Source organism: Corvus kubaryi, unplaced genomic scaffold (assembly GCF_017639235.1).
Source record: "Corvus kubaryi isolate FWS band 111438036 unplaced genomic scaffold, C.kubaryi_AGA036_p1.0 133, whole genome shotgun sequence".
Taxonomy (NCBI): Eukaryota; Metazoa; Chordata; class Aves; order Passeriformes; family Corvidae; genus Corvus; species Corvus kubaryi.
The window spans coordinates 27,517,303-27,538,620 of NW_024580667.1; the positions used below are offsets into that span (position 1 = coordinate 27,517,303).

General features: G+C 38.5%; 1 protein-coding gene across 2 annotated transcripts in view; it reads right to left on the reverse strand.

Moving 5' to 3' along the window:
• EIF5B (eukaryotic translation initiation factor 5B) overlaps positions 1-21,312 on the reverse strand; it is a 36,920-nt gene extending 15,608 nt beyond the window's left edge. For both annotated transcript variants that reach the window (XM_042040642.1, XM_042040633.1), the window contains exons 1-9: positions 21,214-21,312; positions 7,427-7,552; positions 7,250-7,337; positions 6,218-6,866; positions 5,538-5,752; positions 5,256-5,406; positions 3,563-3,658; positions 2,402-2,488; positions 905-994 (exon numbers count right to left, since the gene is read on the reverse strand). In XM_042040642.1, the coding sequence (XP_041896576.1) occupies positions 905-994; positions 2,402-2,488; positions 3,563-3,658; positions 5,256-5,406; positions 5,538-5,752; positions 6,218-6,866; positions 7,250-7,337; positions 7,427-7,552; positions 21,214-21,248 (1,537 nt within the window). In that variant the 5' untranslated portion in view covers positions 21,249-21,312. The remainder of the gene's footprint in view (positions 1-904; positions 995-2,401; positions 2,489-3,562; positions 3,659-5,255; positions 5,407-5,537; positions 5,753-6,217; positions 6,867-7,249; positions 7,338-7,426; positions 7,553-21,213) is intronic.
• Positions 21,313-21,318: the final 6 nt, after the last annotated feature.

Below are 21,318 nucleotides of genomic sequence, written 5' to 3' on the forward strand. Positions count from 1 at the left end.
GTATCATAGAATCACAGAATGGTTTTGGCTGAAAGGGACTTCAAAGACCAACTAGTTACAGCCCCCCTGCCAAGGGCAGGGACACCTTCCACTTAGACCAGGTTGCTCAAAGCCCCATCCAACCTGGCCTGGAAAACTTCCAGGGATGGGGCATCCACAACCTCTCTGGACAACCTGTTCCAGTGCCTCACCACCCTCGCTGTAAAGAATCTTTTCCTAATATCTAAACTAAACCTACTCTCAGTTTGAATCAATTTCCCCTTGTCCTGTCACTACATGGTCTTGTAAATAGTTTCACTCCATCTTTCCTGTAAACTCCCTTCAGGTACTGGAAGGCCACAGTTAGGTCACCCCAAAGCCTTCTCTATTCCAGGCTGAACAATCCCAATTCTCTCAGCCTTCCCTTGTAGAAGAGAACTTACTATAACACATGCACACTTAACCTTCACACCATTTTAGACCCCCACTTCTTTGAAAACATCTCTCCTAGATGTTGCCAGATTCATATCATAAAAATACTATGGCTTTGGAACAATTACTAGAGAAATACAACACCAGGTAAAAGGTTTCCCTAAACTTCCAAAGGTGGTTTAAGCACATATTAGAGAAGAGGATTTTTACTCCCATAAAAAAACAACAAAAAATTACAACCTAATTATTTTAGATGGTAATTGCACATAAGAGTATTTCCAAAGGGTTGTCTTAAGCAGTATGTGTGTGACTTCTGAAAGCTCTGCTTTTGAGAAGAGATTCTTACATCTATTTATCATCAAACTTACCTCACAATTTATCTAACAGAGTAGAGAAAAAAATCTAAATAAAATATTGTTTTCTATAGAAACAGAAAACTCAGCCCAAAGCCTCTTAACCAGAAAAATCATACATTTGGTATCTACATGCCCACCTTTCTCTCCATCTTCATCACTAACCATAGCTTCCCAGTCATCCAGACCTGCATCTTCTGTTTCATCTTCTTCCTCCTTTTCTTCTGAAACTAAGAAATCCAACATAAAAGTTAAAAAAAGTCAGTCCAGCAACATACAACATTTTTAGATGCCCTTTTTTTTGACATACTGACAACTGCAATTTACAAGTTTGCTGTTACCATAATTCTATCGAATTATCTCCACATTCCATAAAAAGAAGATGCTGCATACTTAAGAAATAATCTCCAATTCTCCACAAAAATCATGCAGTGCTAGCATCTTTGCCTAGACAAACTTTTGTGAAAGACACAGAAAACCAACTCATCTAGCTCCTGTCTGCATATCACGTCAGTGCCTGCATCATGCCTGCCACACAAACCTCTACAACAATCATGATCCTTGCAAGGAGTTGCCCAATTAACAGTCACGATGTGTAACAAAGTAACAGAGAAACAAGAATACGACTTAAAGTAGAATTGTAATTAGTGAGAAAATACAAATTGTCTACAAGAAGGACACCAGGTGCCTTAAAATAATTACACCATGGATTCCAGAAGCATTAAACATATTCATTCAGAAGGAATTCAGTAAGATTTACTAAGAGACTGCAGCTCTTAGTAAGAGACAAATGGAAAAAGGCAAACTTGCAACCCTCTCCAAAAGCAGCATTATACACTATATATTTGCTGCAGCACGTGTCAAAAATTTCAGCTCTCTGAAATGAAGACTAAGTTCCACACTGCTAGAATATTAGCTAGGAACTAACATTCTGCTAGTGAGCCCTTCTCTTATGGCAATGGAATGCCAATCATAAGATAAGCCAAGCTAGAATCACAGGACACTTTCAGCTTTGTTTTCAAAAGCTGCACATTTTGTCAGTATTTGTCTGACTTAATAATAAGGGTAAAAATTGAAACAGTCTCCTTGCTGAGGAAGAAGTCCAGTACAATGTGATTTTGATAAAGCAAGTGCTGTGTGTAGGCAAAAATGAGGGTAACAATCACTTGCTGATAACTCAGTTTCACAAGCTAACACATATCCTCTGCATTCAGTACTTGTGAAAGCAAAATATCTGCAATAAAGAATACAAGCACTGTGAATGTTGCACTATCAGTACTAGAAGCAGAATATTTCCTCCCTACCTCCACCTAACTGTTGACAAAACAGACTTGAAAAAGCAAATGAAAAGTCAGGGGAGTGAATAGGGCACAGAATATGCTTACTGGAGATAATTGACTAAGCCAATTGAACGCTGGAGTTCACCCTGAATAAGGGACCTTTATACACTCATTTTGAGGCTTCATGCCTTTTATTCCATAAAATGTCAGTAGTTCCTCCCTTAAGAAAGAAAAAAAAAAAGGCAACTACCTCAAGAAAGGATGGCCATTTAGCCCCATCCAGCAAGGTATGATAACTATCATGCAGCACTGACACACATGCTTAAGTGTTTGAAATTTATTAGCATTACTACCAACCTGGCTCTGCTGGAAGAGGAGTCTCTTCTTTTACTGGTGTTTCCAGTTCTACTGCATCTTCAGCTGGGGAAGTTACCTCCACACTTTCTGGAATTGCAAGACAGGAAGTTGGTTGCTACATACTTTCAAAGTGCAAACTGACTAACTCATACATACAGCTCCACTCCAGCTTATTTGGAAAACATTTGGCTTTCTAAGCAGTTGAATAGATTTAAAAGATAGGTCAGTTATTGACATTAAAAACTCCTCACTTCTTTTAAAAGACAAGAGAAAATGGCGTAATACAAATGAACTACCCATACTTCCCCCACTGTTCCATTAAAAATACAAACAAACAAACAAAAAAAAAAAAAAAAAAAAAAAAAAAACCACGAGAAAAGAAAAAAGAAAAAAAAATACAATTCGGAGAAGCAGCATTTTCAATTCTTTACACACACTCCATAAATGATAAGCAGGCACATAACTAATGTGAAATTAAGAAAAAAAAAAAAAAGAAAAACTAGCTAAGTAAGAAATACATCTACATTTTTTAAACTAAGGATTAGCCTTAAGAGCCACAGCAACCCCCAGGGAAACCACCGAAGTAAAAAAAATGTCCAACCTACATCTAGCCAGTGCAATAAATTCTAAGGTTTCAAAAATGCAAGCTCTTTGAACTACTCTGAACAACTGGCACCCAGGAGCTGAAATCTGTTTTTATATACAAGAAAACAAATGAACAAACTGTCTCCAATTTAAAAGTACTAAAACTAGGATCAATCCCTTTTCATCCTGGGACAAACTCAGACTTAATCATAAGTTATTACTACTTAAACTACTTTGTATTTGACCTACATATGCACACAAAGCATTCAATGTCACATTCATAAAAGGCCTTTATACTCTGTACATATCCAACATTTAGAAAATCTAAAGACACTATCCAAGTTAGGAAAAAATAACAGTCAAGTAGACTGTAAAAAAAAGGATTAAGAGAGCAGCCTTCAAAACAATTTTAGGATCCTAATGCATCAGCACTTGGATGTGAGGGCAGGGATATAAAAAAAAAAAAAACCCCAGAGGCACCTTGAAGTGCAATTAGCTTAAGATTAGCTGATTTATTTCAGAAATATTTCCAGAAATGTGACTAATCTATTAGGTCTCCCTATATGCAAACTACACCTTCTTTATTTTCTGGCTGCTGCTGCTTCTTTCTCTTTTTGTCTTCATATATTGGCCTCTTCTTTGGCACAGAGTCTTTGGATGGCACTTCAACACCTGCAAAACAAAACAAAAGATTTGTTAAAAAGAAAATCCAGGTAATTATTAAACTTTGATTTAAATAACAACATGTCTTCCAAAATTGGAAGATGGAGGAAGAAAGAGTAGAAAGTGGGTTCAGTGCATATTTTATCTTTTTTAAAAGTCTGAATTCAAAAGCTAGAAAACTTGAGTGAAGTATGGGTCTTCAGATACTCCTGACTGCTCTCAAAAAGAGGTCAGATAACTGGAAGAAGGGGATGGCAATGAAACAAAAAATAAACAGTAAATCAAATCAGATTCTACAACTGCAGGTTTGAAGTTAATCACAGACCTACATAAAATGTCATGAACATATACCTCAGGTTTATCTTTAAGGTCTGCTATGCAAAAACTCACTTAAAACCTGTCTGCCAAGGCTCCTAATTTCAGACAATTTGGAGTAGTTCAGAGCCACAACTCTTCTTAAATGCTTAAAGTTGCTCGGCAGATGGCATTTTCCCTTTTGCTCCATGTTGGGAGGTTGGTGGATTTTGTTTGTTTTGTTTGGGGGTTTGAGTTTTGGTTTGTTGTTGTTTTATTTTTTTTTTAATTTTACAACACTGATGGTTTCAGGTATTAAAATAATGCCAGGTTCAATTCACCAGCTTCATCTTTGCCTCACCAGGAAGCAGGTGCTGTAATGTATGAAGGGATTCAATCAAAAGAAGTTTCGTGCAAAGACAAATTAAAAACTTAATTCCTGCTGCACGTTAAAAATTTTCTCAGTTACTGAGTGACTTATATTGCAGATTTAACAAAAATCCAGTTGTAGGGGCACATAAATAGAAAGATTCTTATAGCTACAGCAACGACCGAGGAGAAATAGCCTTTGTGTATGTTTAAGAACTCCGAATATTTTACTAGCTACAGAGATTCCTATATTTATACATCCACCTACCAGTAAAGTGTCAGACAGTGTACTCTACAAATACAAAGACACTCAGCACTCACGAATTACTTTCTTTTTTTAGTCACAAACCAGACACCAAGAACAATTAGGACATTTTACTTACAATATATTGGACAAATTTGCTTCATTGCAATGGAGACAGATCATATTTCACAGAAAAAGTAGGAAAGCTCTTACATACTTCTGCAAATCCCAGAGAAAAACACATCTTCTCCATGGACTTCCCCCATTGTTTTTGAAGTAAAACAATGCACTTGCCTAATTGAGCACATGAACTAATTCAACAAGATCCAGATCACTGGTCTTACAAGACCTTCAAGACAGCCCATCTGCTTTTCCTGGCCTTTGGACTACACCACTTCTTTAAGTGCTTTTTCCTAAGTTCCACAACTAACATCTTTAACTGAAAGTAGGCAGTATTAAAAAGCTGTATATTTAAAGTGTAAGATGAAAATACAGACACTTAAACCTACTTCAAAAATAAAGGAGAAGGGAGGGTGCACACTGCCTTCCTTGACAACAGAGCACCTTTACATGGAATCACTCAGTACCCTCCCTCCTAGCTCCAGAGAGGAAAAAAAATAAACACAGAGCAATAACGGATAGGAAGTTTGGTTGCGTTTCTTGGTTTGGTTTTAATTATTATTAAACTTTACTGCTTACCCTGAGCTTGGAGTAGTTTAAGAGTAGCCTCTGCTCTGGCTCTGGCTTCTCGTTGAGTTTTTGTTAAAAGCTTTCCCTCCTTCTTCAAACGCTCCTTCCTCTCTTTTTCCTTCTGTTTCTTTCTTTCTTTCCTCTCTTGCTCTAATCGTTCCTAGAGAAAAAAACATGCAGAAACTCTAAAGCATGCTTTACACAAAAGCTGCCCAAGTATATTCTTTTTACAAGAAACATATTAAGGATTAATTCACCAACTGCACCAGCAAGCAGACAGATTAAGGTTACCTCCTCTTTGCGTTTTGCTTCAAGTTCCTCCAATCGTCTTATGCGTTCTTCCTCCTCTCTTTTTGCCCTTTCCTCCTCCTCTTTCATTTTAGCCAAAGCTTCTTGCATGGCTTTAACTGTGGCTTTACTGGGACCCTTCTTCTTCTCTTTCTCCTCTTTCTCACCCTTCTTTTTTTTCTTGTCTTTTTTCTTTTTGTCCCCCTCATTGTCATCAGCTACAGAAAGAACAGGCATACACTCAAAGATCCCAGAAATTTCAAAGATACTCTAAGTACAATTTATATTTCAAATATGATAAATAACATCAAATGAGGAATATTTTCTCTGGCTTCTACATAAAAATTTCATAATGAAAACAATAAAACTGTCTCAAGTCATGGCCTGAAGTCTTAAAGTATCAGAGTAAGTGAAGTGAAAAAAATACTCTTGCTATACAGAACTGTAATCATATACTGTAATGAGAATTCATCACCTGGCTTGTTTTCCCATGTACCTGAACAGACTACAGGCCAGAAAACACAGCCACCTGTGAGCCAACACAGAGGGGCAGACAAGGCTACCAAATATCCAGTATTCACAATTCAAAATAAACCAACAAATTATCCTCACTGCCTGGCACCCCTCTGGCCTTGTAGAAACTGTGGTATTTAAATTACAGTTTTAGAAACGATACTACAAACCTTCTGCTCCTGCAGGAGTCTCTCCTTTTTCCCTAGGGCCAGGGATTGCTGTAGCTTCAGGAGAAGCCTTCTCTTCAGCTTTTCTTAGAGATTCCTTTGGCTTTGCTGGTTCTTTACCACCTTCTAGTTCTTCCTTCTCTTTCTGTTTCCTCAATTTGGCTTTTTCTTCTTCACGTTTTTTTCTTTCACGTTCTTTTTTTTCTGCCTTCTTCTGAGCCGCTGTTTTTAATTTGAATGAAGGTTCTTCTTCATCATCCCCACTTTCAGCAGCAGGAGCAGACTTTGGCTTTTGGTTTTTCTTTTGTCGTTTTCTAGACTGGGAGACCTCATCTGATTCATCACCACTCTCGCCTGTAGACACTCCTCCCCCACGCTCTTTGCTTTTCTTAATGTTAGTTTCATCTTCTGACAAATCGTGTTTTTTATTTGACTTCTGAGTTTTCCCTTTGCTTTTCTTAAGCTGTGTCTCATGATCATCATCATCACTGCCAGAAAGCATGTCTTGTTTTGTTTTCTGAGTTTTTTTAGATTTTTTATCTTTATCTTCCACTTCCTCGCTGTCATAGTCATTTTCCAGATTGGCTTTTTTACTCTTTCCTTTCCTCTTTTTATCTTGTTTTGATAAGCTTTCTTCATTGTCATTTTCAACCTAGTAATTAAACAATTCAATCATCAGCCATGAAAAGTTACCTGCCCTCAAGAGCTAAGAAGTAGCATTGAGATACATCACGAAAAACCTCTCTTATTGAAGACAAAGTTTGAAAGCAATAAATATTCCTGCTGAGTGTACCATACTTCAGCCCACAATTAAGATTTATTCTGATTGGCTTTGAATAATTATCAGCATGAAGACATGGCTTTTTTCATGATTGACTTTACTATGAAAATATGATCAAATATAACTAAAAGAACATGCTAGCTACATGTCTCAGATTGGATCTCCAACTACACTGCAACACTAGAATTTCTCTGGGACAGAAGTGTCTCATAACTATTTCCTATTAAAAAGCCCACCTCCCTTTCAGTGTTCACCTTTCCTGTAGAAGGTTGTTCCCTGTCAACTTTCCCTCCTTGTGCCTCTATTGACAGTTCCTCCAGCTCCTTCAGGATATCATCTTCACTAGAATAAGAAAGAAGTTAGGGCATTTAAATAACTGAGTTTTTGGATAATGGAATAAGATCAGGCAGGTGGAAAAAACCCAAACTTACTCAAAATCTTGTTTCTTCTTCTCTTTTTTCTTTTTGCCTTTGGATTTCTGAGGCTCTTGATCCTTTGCAGCTCCTGCACCTTCTATCTCTGCAGCAAGGGCATCAATATCAATATCATCTTTTGCACTGAAATGAAGAAGGAAAGCAGGGTTATCACTAGTTCAAACGTTGAATTTACGTAAGTAGAAGCCATCTGAATAAAACAAATAAAAGTTTGAAAATGCAAAATCAATCACAAAACATATGCAATGCAGGAAAAAATACCCCACGTTTAACAAACGATTGTGCACTGTTACCTTATTCCACTCAGTAGGAAGTGAAGGAAAAACCTTCACACATGTCATCTGCATGAAGGGAGGTGGAACAATAAAACACATTCAGTTCTTGCAACACCGACTTTAAAAGTTGAGCTGTGCAATTTGATGTAACTTCTTGGAAGAATGTAACTAGACTGTTTGTTCCTCCAAAAGATGTTGTTTGGCCCTTCAAATTACAGGTGTCATTGATAGAAAAGCAGCCACCACAATCAAAGTGTAAAAATGAAGCACAAACAGAAGAAATTTTGCAAATCACAGCCAGGGAATCCAACTAAGATATTTATCTGTTCCCTCAAACATCCTTTTGCAAACAAAAAAAGACTGTATTTTTATTAACCAAGTAAGTGGAAGTTCTTTACAACTTCCGACTCACAATAACAGTTGCCTATGCTTTGCCATCAGACTGAAAATTTTATTATCTCTCAAGAAAAGAAGTCACACAGAAGAACAGAGCTCAGCTCCAAGCCAGTCTTTAAAGCAGATCATAAAAAATACCAATGAAGTTGGCAAGCAACCATTTGTACCACTTGCCTTAGGTATTACCTCTCTGACGCCTAAAGAAAGCCAAAAGAAGTTTTTGTCCAGACATTTTACCACCTGATCACATTCACAGTACAATTATAAGACAGGAGACTTACTTATTCCCTGCTTCACATTTAAAGCTTCAGTATTCAGATCAAAACTGGTCTGATGCCACTTTTATCACAACTGGCAGTTTCAAAACCCGTTTAATCAACAAGCTGTTAATATTTAACTCCCTCTTAGATACCTGGGCAGAAAACTGTTGTTTTACAATGTCACTGTCTCACGTATTAGCATCCACTCAGGACAAATCAGCCAAAGGCTGGCCCACCAAATACCCAAAACTGTATCCAGAAAATAAGGGAAATTAATTTCTTCCAGATTCAGGACTTTCAAGACATCAGCAAATTCTAAACTATCAGAGCTTCAGTCTTGCCAATTTATAAACTCAGAAGTTGAACCTTAATAAAGAAAACCAAGTATTTAATTATTCAGCTACAGATTCTAAAAATTCAGTAAGTCTTAGTTGCAGCTCTCTTTGCAAAAAGGAAAGGGCTGGATTCTTTTGCAAGTGAATGCTGACACTCACAAACATTTTATCCCACATATTGGGAATATGCAAGTCACCAAATACTGTTTGTATGTGACAACAGCACAACTAAGCAACAAAGTACTCCGTTTATTTAAAGGCCAAGATCAATTATTTGTATTTTTAAGATCTTATATTTTCTTCTGTGTAGACTGAACAAACCAAATAAAAAGCAGCACAACAAAGTACCTCACTGTACAGCACCAGTATTGCCAGAGATACTCTTAGCCAGGAGAAGAAAAAACACACCTAAAATACACCTAGTAACACTCCCTCATGTGCTGACTTGATTTGGAATAGATTTGTCGAAAGAAATGTATCTCTCAAATAGTAAATGCAAGATCTCTACAGTAATTCTCACCTCCCTCAAGAGAAAATACACATTTTGGCTGTTCTCACCCTAAGACGATTTGATGTTTCAGCAATTTAAGAGCTGTTTTTATAAGCAGTTTAACTGGCTGTATACCAGGGGTAACAGCTGAAATAAAGATGCCATTCACTTCTACACCTAGAATTAAAGCCCTAATGTCAGGCTAACTACACTATATCTAGGCCTACACATAGGCCCTCAAACTTGTTTTTGCATTAATTGCTGAATATCAAGTTTATTAAGCACACTTGCTTACCTCCTTTTCCTCTAGGAGTTAACTGAGGAGACTGAGTCATATCCAAGCTTGAAATAGTTTTAAAACACCAAAATACATGCTCTACTACTACTTCTTCCAAGCTCCCATTACTACAGGACCTTAATCATGTGGTTGTTTAGATACTAAAGCACCAGGCCTCTAAACAGCTCATATTTTACATGGGTATTATCAAGGTTGACTTTTCACAATGCATTTTAGCAGAAAGTTATGTCCAAACATAAAACACATCACATGGGTGTTTTGCTACAAGCAAAGATGTCTATGGTACCTCATGTTTTCCAGGGTACAGGCTTTAAGGGGGCAAGGGTTTATTTGCTGTTGATAACTCACTTCGAGTGAACTTTGAAGAAAACTTCTTTTGGGGGGGGGGGAGGGGGAGGGAATCTCAAACACTGAAAAAACTATTTGACAGACATTAAGCTTTAACACCCACAAACAAGGAGTTTGGGAATAATAATAAAGACTGTTCAGCTGTCACAATTGTGGCATCAATACAAAAACCTTTCCAAACTTGGCTTCCACTGCTTAGTTTCTGAAAAATTTTTCTGACCAAAAAAAAAACCAACCAAAAAAACCAAACCAAACAAAAGAACCCTTCTATATTTTCCACTACACTTCCATTTACTAAGAAGTGACAGAGCAAGCTTCAAATATTTGAGCCTCAATGAAATAAGTAAAATTAAGGCTGTATGCACTTATATATACAGCTACAACTCATAAGAACTGACAAGCAAGGATATTGGAAAGTCAAGAAATTCAAACACTGGCTTCCAGTACTACAAGTTTATTCCCATACTGACCTTGAATTTCCTTACCTTTTAAAACTCTAATAATATTCTACTAGGATTTCATAAGAAAGTTGAAAAGAAGATTAAGAAGATGCGCCCCCTAATCCTGGGGGATGATCTTATTCCTTCTTATAAGGAATCCACTACACTTAGATACATAACAGGAGAGCTGCTTTCCTATGGGCTTTGTTAGATACACCATGGAACTTTTCCCTGTAAAGGTTTTTAAACAGTCCCCCAACACACATTTCAGAAACCCAAGCACTCTTTCAGGAACCTCCTTCTCCAAGATCTCCATTCAGCCTTTACTAAGGTCCAAACCTAAGAGGGCCTGATACAGGAACCTGAAAGGACCAGAATGAGAATTACTGTAGAGGTCTTGCATTTACTATTTGAGAGATGCATTTCTTTCGACAAATGTATTATAAATCAGAATGTTTTCAATTTTGACCTCAAACTGCTTGTGCATGAAGACTTTATAAACAGATTTCCCAGCCTCACTACCTTAGACCATTCAAGCTCGTAATATTTTGCACTAAAAAAATAACCCCACATTTCCCCAACACAAGAGGCTCAAGGAGACATGGAAAGTGTTACAATGAAAACAAAGTGCTATTGCACTGCTGAGAAGGAGATACTTCCCTGATTTTCCTTTGTCTTTGTTTAGCAGGTGAAGCCTAAGCCACCCCTGTTATTCACATACTTTGATACCAGCCTCTATTTTTGCTGCTAGATATAAAAAGTTTTGATATTGCTAAAACAGCATTTCAATGCCTTAAATTACAGCACAAATTAAATGTGTGTACTTCACTCAAACCTAAACAAGCAGTTTTCAAAAAAATGGCTGCAGACATTTTTCCATGAAGGCCTGTGCCTAAGATAGGGCAAAACTCTACAGTGAGGAAAGACAAGTCACATTCATTAAAGGAGAATGCAGTAATCAATAACAAGCACACAGAGATCACTACATTTCAGATATCAAACAGAATAATTTTTCTTTAGAATTACATCACTAATCAAAAAGAAAAAGTTCTCAACATCTCCCCTACACAATTTCACTGCTTTTTGCCATTTAAGCAGGATTACAGTAATGTAAATCTTTAAAATAGCACATAGAAACATTTACACACTTTATACTGAAAAAATATTTACCTTAATGCCCTAGAAATTACATTAAGAAATCAACAGTTGCCCAGAAGGGTTTCTGTACGAGTTGTCTGCATAGACTAATGAAAACCCCTACTGCATGCAAAAAGCCACTTAAGGATGGATTCCTGAATATTCACTGTGTCACAAGTTAAATGCTGTGTTAACAGAACATTCTGTACCAAACCAGGATCAAATATACCCAGACCATTTCAAGTAAGTGTTTGGAGATTTTTAAGACAGACATGGGCAACAGAGGATGTTCAGTAACATCTCTCAAACAAACAAAGCATAAAATCAGGCCAGTAAGAGAAAGTAGTACCCAAAACAACCTAAGTTGCTCATGTTACATGTTAATCAAAATCAACAACAAATAAAGCTACAAATCCAAATCCGGCCTATAAGAGAAAGTATGAAATTTCTTTCAGCATGAAGATTAAAACAGCTACGAAATAAAAGAGCTGTCACCTACCACTGCTCAGTCAGATGTACAAAGACATCCAGTAGCTCTGCTATTTATAAGATCCCACACAGTTGCAAGCTATTGAGTCAGAAAAGTGAAAAAAAATCTTGTGACTGATAGATGCACAGTCTGTAGAAAAAAAAAACCTCTGCTGTGTTTCTCTTGCTATTACATCAAGGAGACAGTATTTAAGACTAGAAACACAGTTTAAAAACAAACAATCCAACCCCTCAGCTATTACATCCCATCTACCCAAAAAATACTAAAAACACCTAAGGTGTTGGGCTGATTTTATTTGAGGAGGTGTTTGGGTTTTTTTTAAACATGAGAAACAAGCACAGTTTTGGATCAAGTTCTTTTTCTGATGCAATGGCCTGCAATAGCCAGAACCTAGAAATTCCCTGTAGAAGCCACCTGGAAACCAGAGTTGACCCTAACACAAACTCTGATTTACAGATGCTGAAATTTATGTTAATCCTAGTTCCCACATTCTAGGGTTTACTTTAGTCTTTTACAGGCATGCTTTCCCATTTTGCTTAAAAAAACCCCTCACATAGTGAAGTTCATGGTTTCTAATACTTGATCACAATTAGCAAGATATATTTTTAAATTTTGAAGTTCCACCATTTCTTTCAGTCTACAGTATTACAGGCATTCATCAGTGCATCACTCACCAGAAGAGAAGCTGTCATGCTCCAAATCAAGACTTAAACTTACAAAAAAAAAAAAAAAAATCAATGCTCCCTAATAAAGTATGTCAGAACAGTTACAAGTACACTTTAACTATTTATCACTTTTCTCTTCCATGGAAGGTTAAAAACTTACTTCAAGTACTGACATAGTTAACATATTCATCATTAAGGGATTTTCATAGTGTGAGCCCGTCATACTAAGGACTGCCTGCAATATAACCTCTGTAACGCACAAATCTCAGCATGGAAATTTGAAATATTTCCTTGGCAGGAAAACAAGGCCAAATGCAGGAACACAGCTATTGAAATAAGAGTTAATAAGCTTTCATCATTTTTCTTTGCTCAGTGAACTTCTGCAGCTAAAATGCATAATTGCCCTTCCTTGCCAAACAAGCTCCTCCAGCTTTCCATGACTGTTCTAGTGAAGGAAAGCCAACTGACCAACAGCATTTCACAGACTCTCTAATAATAGACAAGCTCATTATATTGGCAAGACCACCAAACATGCATGTTTTCCTCCTATGCTTTCTTAAGAACACACAGAATTAGGACTTCCAATACACTTGTTACAGTACCTACAACACATATCCCCAAACACTGAGGAAAAGCTTCATTATAAACAGGCACCGTGCAGCTACACATGACAGAGATGGCATCCTGATTAGGCAGCAGTGAGATAAAGGGCAAAGAAAAACTACTAATCCATTCACGAACTGAAAGAGTGGAGCAATAGGATTATACAAAGGAGCTGAGTTGCCCTCATTCATATCAACTTGACTCTATTGAAATTAGGTAAATGAAACTGCAGAAATTAAATGGAAGAATTCAGCTTAAAATGAGACAAGCCCTAAACTACTGGAAATCCAACTTCCAGCTTTGCAAACAAAGTCAACAGGATAACACCGTCCTGCTGAAACCAAAACTAAAGTGTACACACAAACTAAAAGATTACAAGCACTTTTTGATCCATTGCACTGAGCGACACAAACACGATTACTTATGTCTGCTTTCATCTCACAGTTAACACGCTAACTCAAATCATGCTAAAAATCTTTTACTTAGGATTGGTTTTAAGCTGTCCTGTAAAGGTGAAGTTGAAACATAAGAAAATACTGTACAATTAAAAACAGACTGAAACAAAGAAACCAAACTTTGATGTGCAAGGGGCAGAAGAGTCAGCAAGTTAACACAGCAAGAATGTTTCATCACTGCTGTGAACTCACTGCCCACACTCCTGCATAATCAGAAGGCTCGTTTTTGCTGAGGCAACCTTGAGATATTTCATAAGTTACATGACACCAGCTCTTCTAACCACCTTCAAAGGAACATCACTGTCATTAAGTCATTTTCTTTCGCTTAGGGAAAAAAAAAAAAGTCCTTGACCTTCAAAAAGACTGAAGAGGAGCTGAATCATCTGTTTCCATGTGTTTGGTTTTGCAGTAGTTTTAGACCAAGTAAAACTAATACTTTTAGACAGATCTTTACCATTATCTCCCTAGAACACCTTACCCATCCTACATGTATGTGAGCTGTAAGGCCACATTAGGATGCATTTCTAAATACAAGATTATCCAAAACCAGCAAGTTACCAGTGCTGAATGACATACTTGTAGTTGTTTTCACCTGTAGTATTAAGATTGCTTGAAAAACAGAATGCCAGTTCAAGTTCTTCTAGAGCAACTGGTTTAAACTGTGCCAAAACACAAGCCACTTTGGAAGTGATTATTTAGTTGTTCAAAACCCCGCATCACCAACTTGTTCTTTAAGTGGGTTATGAAATGAAAAATGCAGGCATCTGCTGGCTCAGCAAGGCTATTCAAAACATGAAAACAAAACCCTGGCCTTTTTCTCATTTTGGCCTATCAAAGTACATCAACACTACAGCTTCTTTTTTGTTGTTTTTAACTTCACTGAAAACATTTAACTTACATATGACTGAGACAGTTTGAAATTCAGGAAAGAATGAACTGTGCTCCTTCCTCAGCCCAGAAAGTGAAGGAGTGTCCATGTGAGCACCAGCTACGCAACCCACCACTGCTGCTGAGAGTGCTTAAAGAATAATAAAAAAAAAAATCACAACCCCAGAAACAGGGCACCTTCCTCTTGCCTTTTCCTCAAGCTATGGTGTAGGGGAGGGGAGAATTTACTTCCTTGCCCATTCCCAGCCACACTTTCCCCTCTCATCAGCTCAGGCAATCCTGTGGCCAGAAGTTCTTGCAGAGAACCCTTTTTGGGCAGCAGATCAAAACACACACCTGATTAGTACTGTGGGCCCATAAGCACTGAATGCTCTGCAATGGAAGCAGGTACAGCTGGCAGCTGGGGACAGTAGGAGTGACACCACAGGGTTTGAAATGTTCAACAGCTCAACTGGATTGAGTTTTATGTAGAACTACACCTTTGTGATTTTTCATAGATGAAGGAAGCTGGTGAAACTACCTAATTACATGAGAGAGCAAGGAAGTAAAATCTGACTAAAAGGGTAATTGCTTTTCATTCAGGCTCCCAAGACAATGATTCCATTATTAATATTAAAGAGCCATGCCTTCTCTTTCAAGTTTGGCTGGGGAAAAAGAGTGGCATAACTATCAGCTAAGCAAAACCTTCTGAAAAAAAAGATAGAGAACTACATCTTTAACCCAAACAGATTCTAGAAAAATAAGAAGCCTCCTTTATATAACCCAGATTAATTAAAAAAACAAAAACCAAAACAAACAAAAACAAACAAACAAAAAGAAAAACCAAACCAACAATCAACCAGAAAAGAAGAAAAAAGGAAAGCGTCACCAAAGGAGAAAAAAAAACAAAACCCACACCACAACCTAAAATTCCCATTTAAATAAAGACACAGCAAAACTTCAAGATAAAAAGCTTCTGTTGTGGGTAGTAGCTGGCAACATGGCTCTCTGGAATAAAGCAGCTCTTCAAGGTTCAGTTTATGTGTTTACATCTCAAGAGAATAAGATGACTAAAAGCATGGAATAAGAAACATAAGTAAAAAACTAGCATTCAGTCTTCCCTGAAGAAGTTCTTTTGGGTTTTTTTTTTTTGTTTAAGAAAAGTGCAAAGATAACAGAAACTACCACCAAGTTCAGCGTTTCACAATTTTCACATCCTATACATCTCACTGTATAAAATCAAAATACATCACAAAAACACCACATCACAACTACACTTTACATTGCCAATAATCCTGAAGAGCAAACAATGCCCACCTACATTAACTATAATTAAAACCAATACTTCATCTTACAGCACGTATTTAAAGAAACATATTTCGGTGTTAAGATGCAGATTCATGTTTTACATTTCAGAACTGTTGTAAAAAAAAGAAGAAAACCTGAACTGACACACAGGAAGAATAGGTCATTGATGCTGCAAACACCAGGATCATCAAAAGACCTCTGTAAGGCACCAACTGCTTTCAGGCCAGAACACCCACCAGATCGTACAGCACTTTTTCAGCCAAGTTTAATGACTGAATTATGTGCACACAATTTGTGTGCAGAAAAATTAATTCATCTACCAGTCTTAGGGGACCATTTCTGTGGACAAGTCAGAGGGAAGAGGAAAAGGCATGTTATGCAAGCATTAAGAGTTAGTAAATTGGAGGCTGTGTCCAGAACTGTAACCTTCACTCCTAGGCAGCATCTAAGTGATGAACAGCACAGACCAAATGTACAGCGATGCATGGAGTCAGAAAAACATGACAGCACAAATGCAATTAAAACCAGCAAAGGTTTGTAGAGCTTGTCTGGCTTGATGTTATGAGTGCCAACAACAACAGCAAACTTCAACTTGCCATACACCTCTATTCTGAGCAAGGCCTTCCAGAAGTCTTCAGAGACCTGAAACAACAGATTCTGCAATTCCTGACGGCTTGCAATGTACTGTTTTCATACTTTTCATAAACATTAGTTATATAGGAGATTTAGATGCCCCTATGAAGATAATGAAAAGAATAAAGATTTCCACAAGAAAAGCTGCTTCTTACAACCTCCTTAATGTAGTGCAGTGTTTTTTGGTTTATGCTGCCCTTACCACAGATATTTCAAGATCCTTATAGACTTTTTACAATGATGCTTTGGTTGAAAATAAAATCCAACAAGTAAATATAGTTTTCTTATAAATATGAAATGCCTGTGTTAAAAACTATAGGTTTGGGGGGGAACTGAAATATACATTTGCATAGAACAGGACAATAAGTTTTGTAATGGCAAAGTTATTTTGTATTATTTTACTCCATCTTTCAGTACAAAATCTTCCATCTTCCAGATTAAATTGGCAAAACAGGGACTTCAAGGGTTTATTGGCTGTTCTCCTTGATGGAGCTGAAGAAAGCTTTGCTTGTGGAAATATTTTTGAGAAGCAGATAACTTACAATGACACTCTGGTGTACAGAATGTTTCCAACTACATTCTAGCCTTCACAGAACTTCCCTACACAACACTGAGAAGATTTTACTTAACACATTTATAGAAAAGGAACCAAACAGACTGACTACCAGACAATACCAGGGATTTAATTTGTAGAACAGAAAGCAATACACAACATAAGTAAGAGAGACCACTGTAAATCTTATTTTAGTAGCAGTGTTCGCTCTTGGCTGCAGAATCACAGCAGTACCTGTAACTTCTAAAGCAATAAGCATGAATGATCAGAGTGGAATGCCTAGGCAACAGGTCAGATTATTAAAGGGCAGAAAAATAAACACGCCTAAATACTACCTACTGGAAGCTAAGGAAAACTATTAAGAGAAAAGGAAGATGACTTAAAGCTAGGAGATGAGGAAAAAACACATTAAAAGCTAACACAGTCAAAGGGAAAGACCCATATTCTAGGCAACCAATAATCTGTAACATAGAGTACATAGCACACTCACTAGGAAACCAACAACAGCAATTTGAGGCTCAGATTCAAAGCAGAGTTCCGTAGTTCACAACAGCCTTTCTTCACACACATTAAAAAAAATATCCTAACTAAATTCCAAAAAAAGGATAGAACCTTGACATGCTGTTACAACCATATCAAAGAACAAAAGCATAACACTACTCCCAGAAGGAGCTAGACTATACATCAGAACACCTGCTCTTCAATTAGGAAAGCTTGAAAACTCAGATACCTCATATTTTTATTGAAATATTTGCTATGAAGTTTCATTGGAAAGTGAGTGATCACCACAAACACAAAAATTTCAAAGAGGAAACAATTAAAGCAACTTCCCTATGGTTTAGGAGCTATTTTGACCCAAGACACTCTCCACCTTTACAAAGCATCAAACACACCACAAAGGGACCATATATCTGACCATTCTAGATAAACATGTTCTTCACTGGCAGATGCACAGCAATCAAGCAGCAAGAGTCACTTAGAGAGTTCCAGAGCAGTGTAACAGAGGTGCTGGTACAGTATGAACAGATTTGTAGTGTTTAGGTAGCAATATGTATTCATAACAGTCTACAGTCTTGCATTTTTGTTCTTTTCCTCCTCACTACAGCTATCATCTCACTCAGGGTCTTGTTATAGAAACAGGGTATATGTACATAGGGACAAAATTCATCCTCACCCTCATTTCCCAGCACACTTCCCAGACATACATTAATACCCATCGGTATGACCGCTACCATACTCAGCGGAAACAGAGGAAGAGGAAACTCTACTACAGAAGTCAAAGCTATGGGGATGAGGGGAGAAAAGCAGAGTAAAGATTACTTGTACCTTACATAACTTGTCTCAGTGTGTCAAGTAGAAAATCTCCTTCCTGTCACCACATCAATTCCTAAACAAATATTCACAGCACAAACATAACCACCTGCATCTTCCCACATGCTTCCTCTGCACTACAAGTTGTGCCCATAAGCTGCCACATGCTTTGGGTGCTGCAGCCAAAAAGGATATAAGGGATTGTACCTGTAACGTAACTGTTGGGAAAGAAGACAGGAAAAGGAGGAAATAAATAGCACAGCACTATATGGCACTGAACTGAAGATGCAGCAAGCAAATCCAACTAGAAGCCTTTGATTACACAGTGCTATTCCTCTCTCACATTACCAGAAATGGAAGGGAGACTGATGGAGGATTTTGGAACTCCAAATTCAAGCCACAGATGCAAACATGCAGTGCATCCTCTCTCTCAGGAGAACTTGACATTCACAAGGATGTCACCTAGAACCAAGACCACCAGAAAAAAAAAAAAAGCAAAACAGAAGTTACCTCTGCAGGTAACACCTATTCCAAAACACCACTGGCCTTCCAGGTCCATCCTCACTTCCATGCCTCAAACTCCCTGCTATAAAACACACCCGTCTAACCACCCTGTCCTCCTTTCTCCAACACATGCCTGTTTGTATTCTTCTTCCATATCATCCCTCTCATGCCATACAACTGTGTAGCCCTGTGACAGTACTGTCCCTGCTAGGAGCAACTCCTAAGCTCAGTACCACATTTGCAAGACTCGGGACTAAAGCCTGTCAAGGCTTACTTTGGCTGAACTTCTGACCTGCCTGCAACTGTTCCTTGATTTAGCTGTGACAGCAATTTCTCTAACTAACCAGGTGCCTATGCCTAATTGATTCTACTTTTGTTTACCTGGGCATGCTGCAACCATAGTTTTATGCAGAATCAGTGACAAACAGTCACTGCACAGCATGACATATTCACAACTCCACGACAATAATGTAGAGAAATACAGGCCTGGTATGGGAGTAGTGGCCTTGAGAAGGGAAGAGACAGGACACAGCAGAGCACAGGCATGGGATAAACAGAGATGGCTTCTACAGACTCGGCACAGGACACCCCACAACTGGAGAGACGCTGGCTAAAAGAAACGCAGACCTGAACAAAATCGGTTTTAGGGGTAACAAACAAGAAAGAAATAGTCTTTAATACACAGTCCCTTTCACTTATTTGGATGTACTGTGGAGCTAGCCAATAGAGGTAGCTAACCACAGAGCTTCATGGAATAATCAGTGAAGAGCAAAGTCACATTAGCAAGCATATAAAAATGATCTCAAGTGGATCCTAGGGAGAGGAAGATGAAACCACAACCATGAGCAATCACACGCTTCCGGTGAAGGACACCTGATGCTGACAGCTCTCTGCAGCAGCTCACCACCACCACGATGAAACCACTGACCTTAGGACTTGACAACAGGGAGCACAACTACTGTAACAGCACTGCTGTTCTTTTTTTTTTGCAGCATTTAAATCTGAAGTAATAATCATTAGGCTCTCAAGATTTCAACTATTCTAACAAGAAATTCTTGACCTTTCCTTTAAGGTATGCTTCCACTTTTAGACACAAACGACATTTTGTGTGTAGCACCCCAGAGAGGCCTGTGCTCAGTAATTTACACAGAGAAATATGCGCAGGGATACACAGAGAGAATAAAGTATCCAGCAGGCACCAAGACTCTCAAAGTGTTCCCTACACACCAGCCGCCATCCCTGAAACGGCCCGAGAAGCAGGGTTTCAGTACCCGAAGGCTTTTCCACACATCTGGCATCTACCACACTGCATACAAAGACAAGCACTAGGTCTCCTTTCCTTTAGAGCACAAACATCCAATCCTTCCCTCCTCTTTCTCAGTCACACTCAACTCACCTCCTTGTCAGAGATTCTCCCAAGATATTCCTGTGAAATACAGCCCGTGAAACAAGTCAATAACACCAGACATTAAAAAGCGACACACATGGCATGGCAACGGGCATCAGGAAAAACGGTCAGATAAGGAAAATACCTCACTGAGAAAACATTCATTACCCAGAAAGGACAGGAGAAACTGAAACAGTTTATACTCTAACCTGATACAGAGTATCAGACTTAAGTAAGCATCAATACATACCTAAATACTAAGAAGTTCGCCGAGATGAAATATTTTGCGAAACAGCTGTCATAGGGAGAACTTCCATAGGAGAAACACTTAATGGCTCAAGGAAAAACGTTGTAGTTTCTAGTTCATACACGTTTCAAGAAATCAGTTTTCATTTAACTACCTGTCACTATTAAAAACTAAAAACACTCTCTAGACTGACTGTTTCTTTGTATTATTACTTATAGTGATAAATAAAAATACATTCTCTCCTGCTAGTGTATATATACACACTGTCATTCGGTCAGCATTCCATATGGTTAATACAGCTGCCTTTATAGGAAACTCTTACACACAAAAAAGTTCACAGATGAGGCATTGCCCACGACGATATGAACATAACGACAGAGGCGACTCTCTTAACCTCCAACCACTAAAATATCCAGCATCTGCATTTATTAAACAAGCATACGAAACATGTAGGTATCAGTGTCACAGCACGATTTACAGCACCAATACCCAGTAAGAGACAAAAAATAATTAAGGAACCCACATTTGAATCACTTCAATTGCACTAAGCAGCTGTTTTTCAGCTGGAAATCAAGCCGCCTGCCCCTTCACGGACAAACACACGCACGGCCGGGCCGAGCCAGGCCTGGCGCGCCCCGCCTACGATGAGGCCGCGAGCCCCGGCCGGGCCCGGCGCCTGACTCAGCGCCGTATGGGCCGTGTCACGCCGCCGCGGGCAGCCTGGCGAGGGGGTCCCTGCGGCGGGACGGGGGAGCGAGAGGGGGTCTCCCTGTAACCCTCACCTCTCCTCGCTCCGGTTCTTCTGCTTCTTGCCCATGGCGGCGACACCGGCGCGCACGACCCCTCAACGCTGACCGCGCGCCGCCCCGCGCGCCGCCCCGCGCATA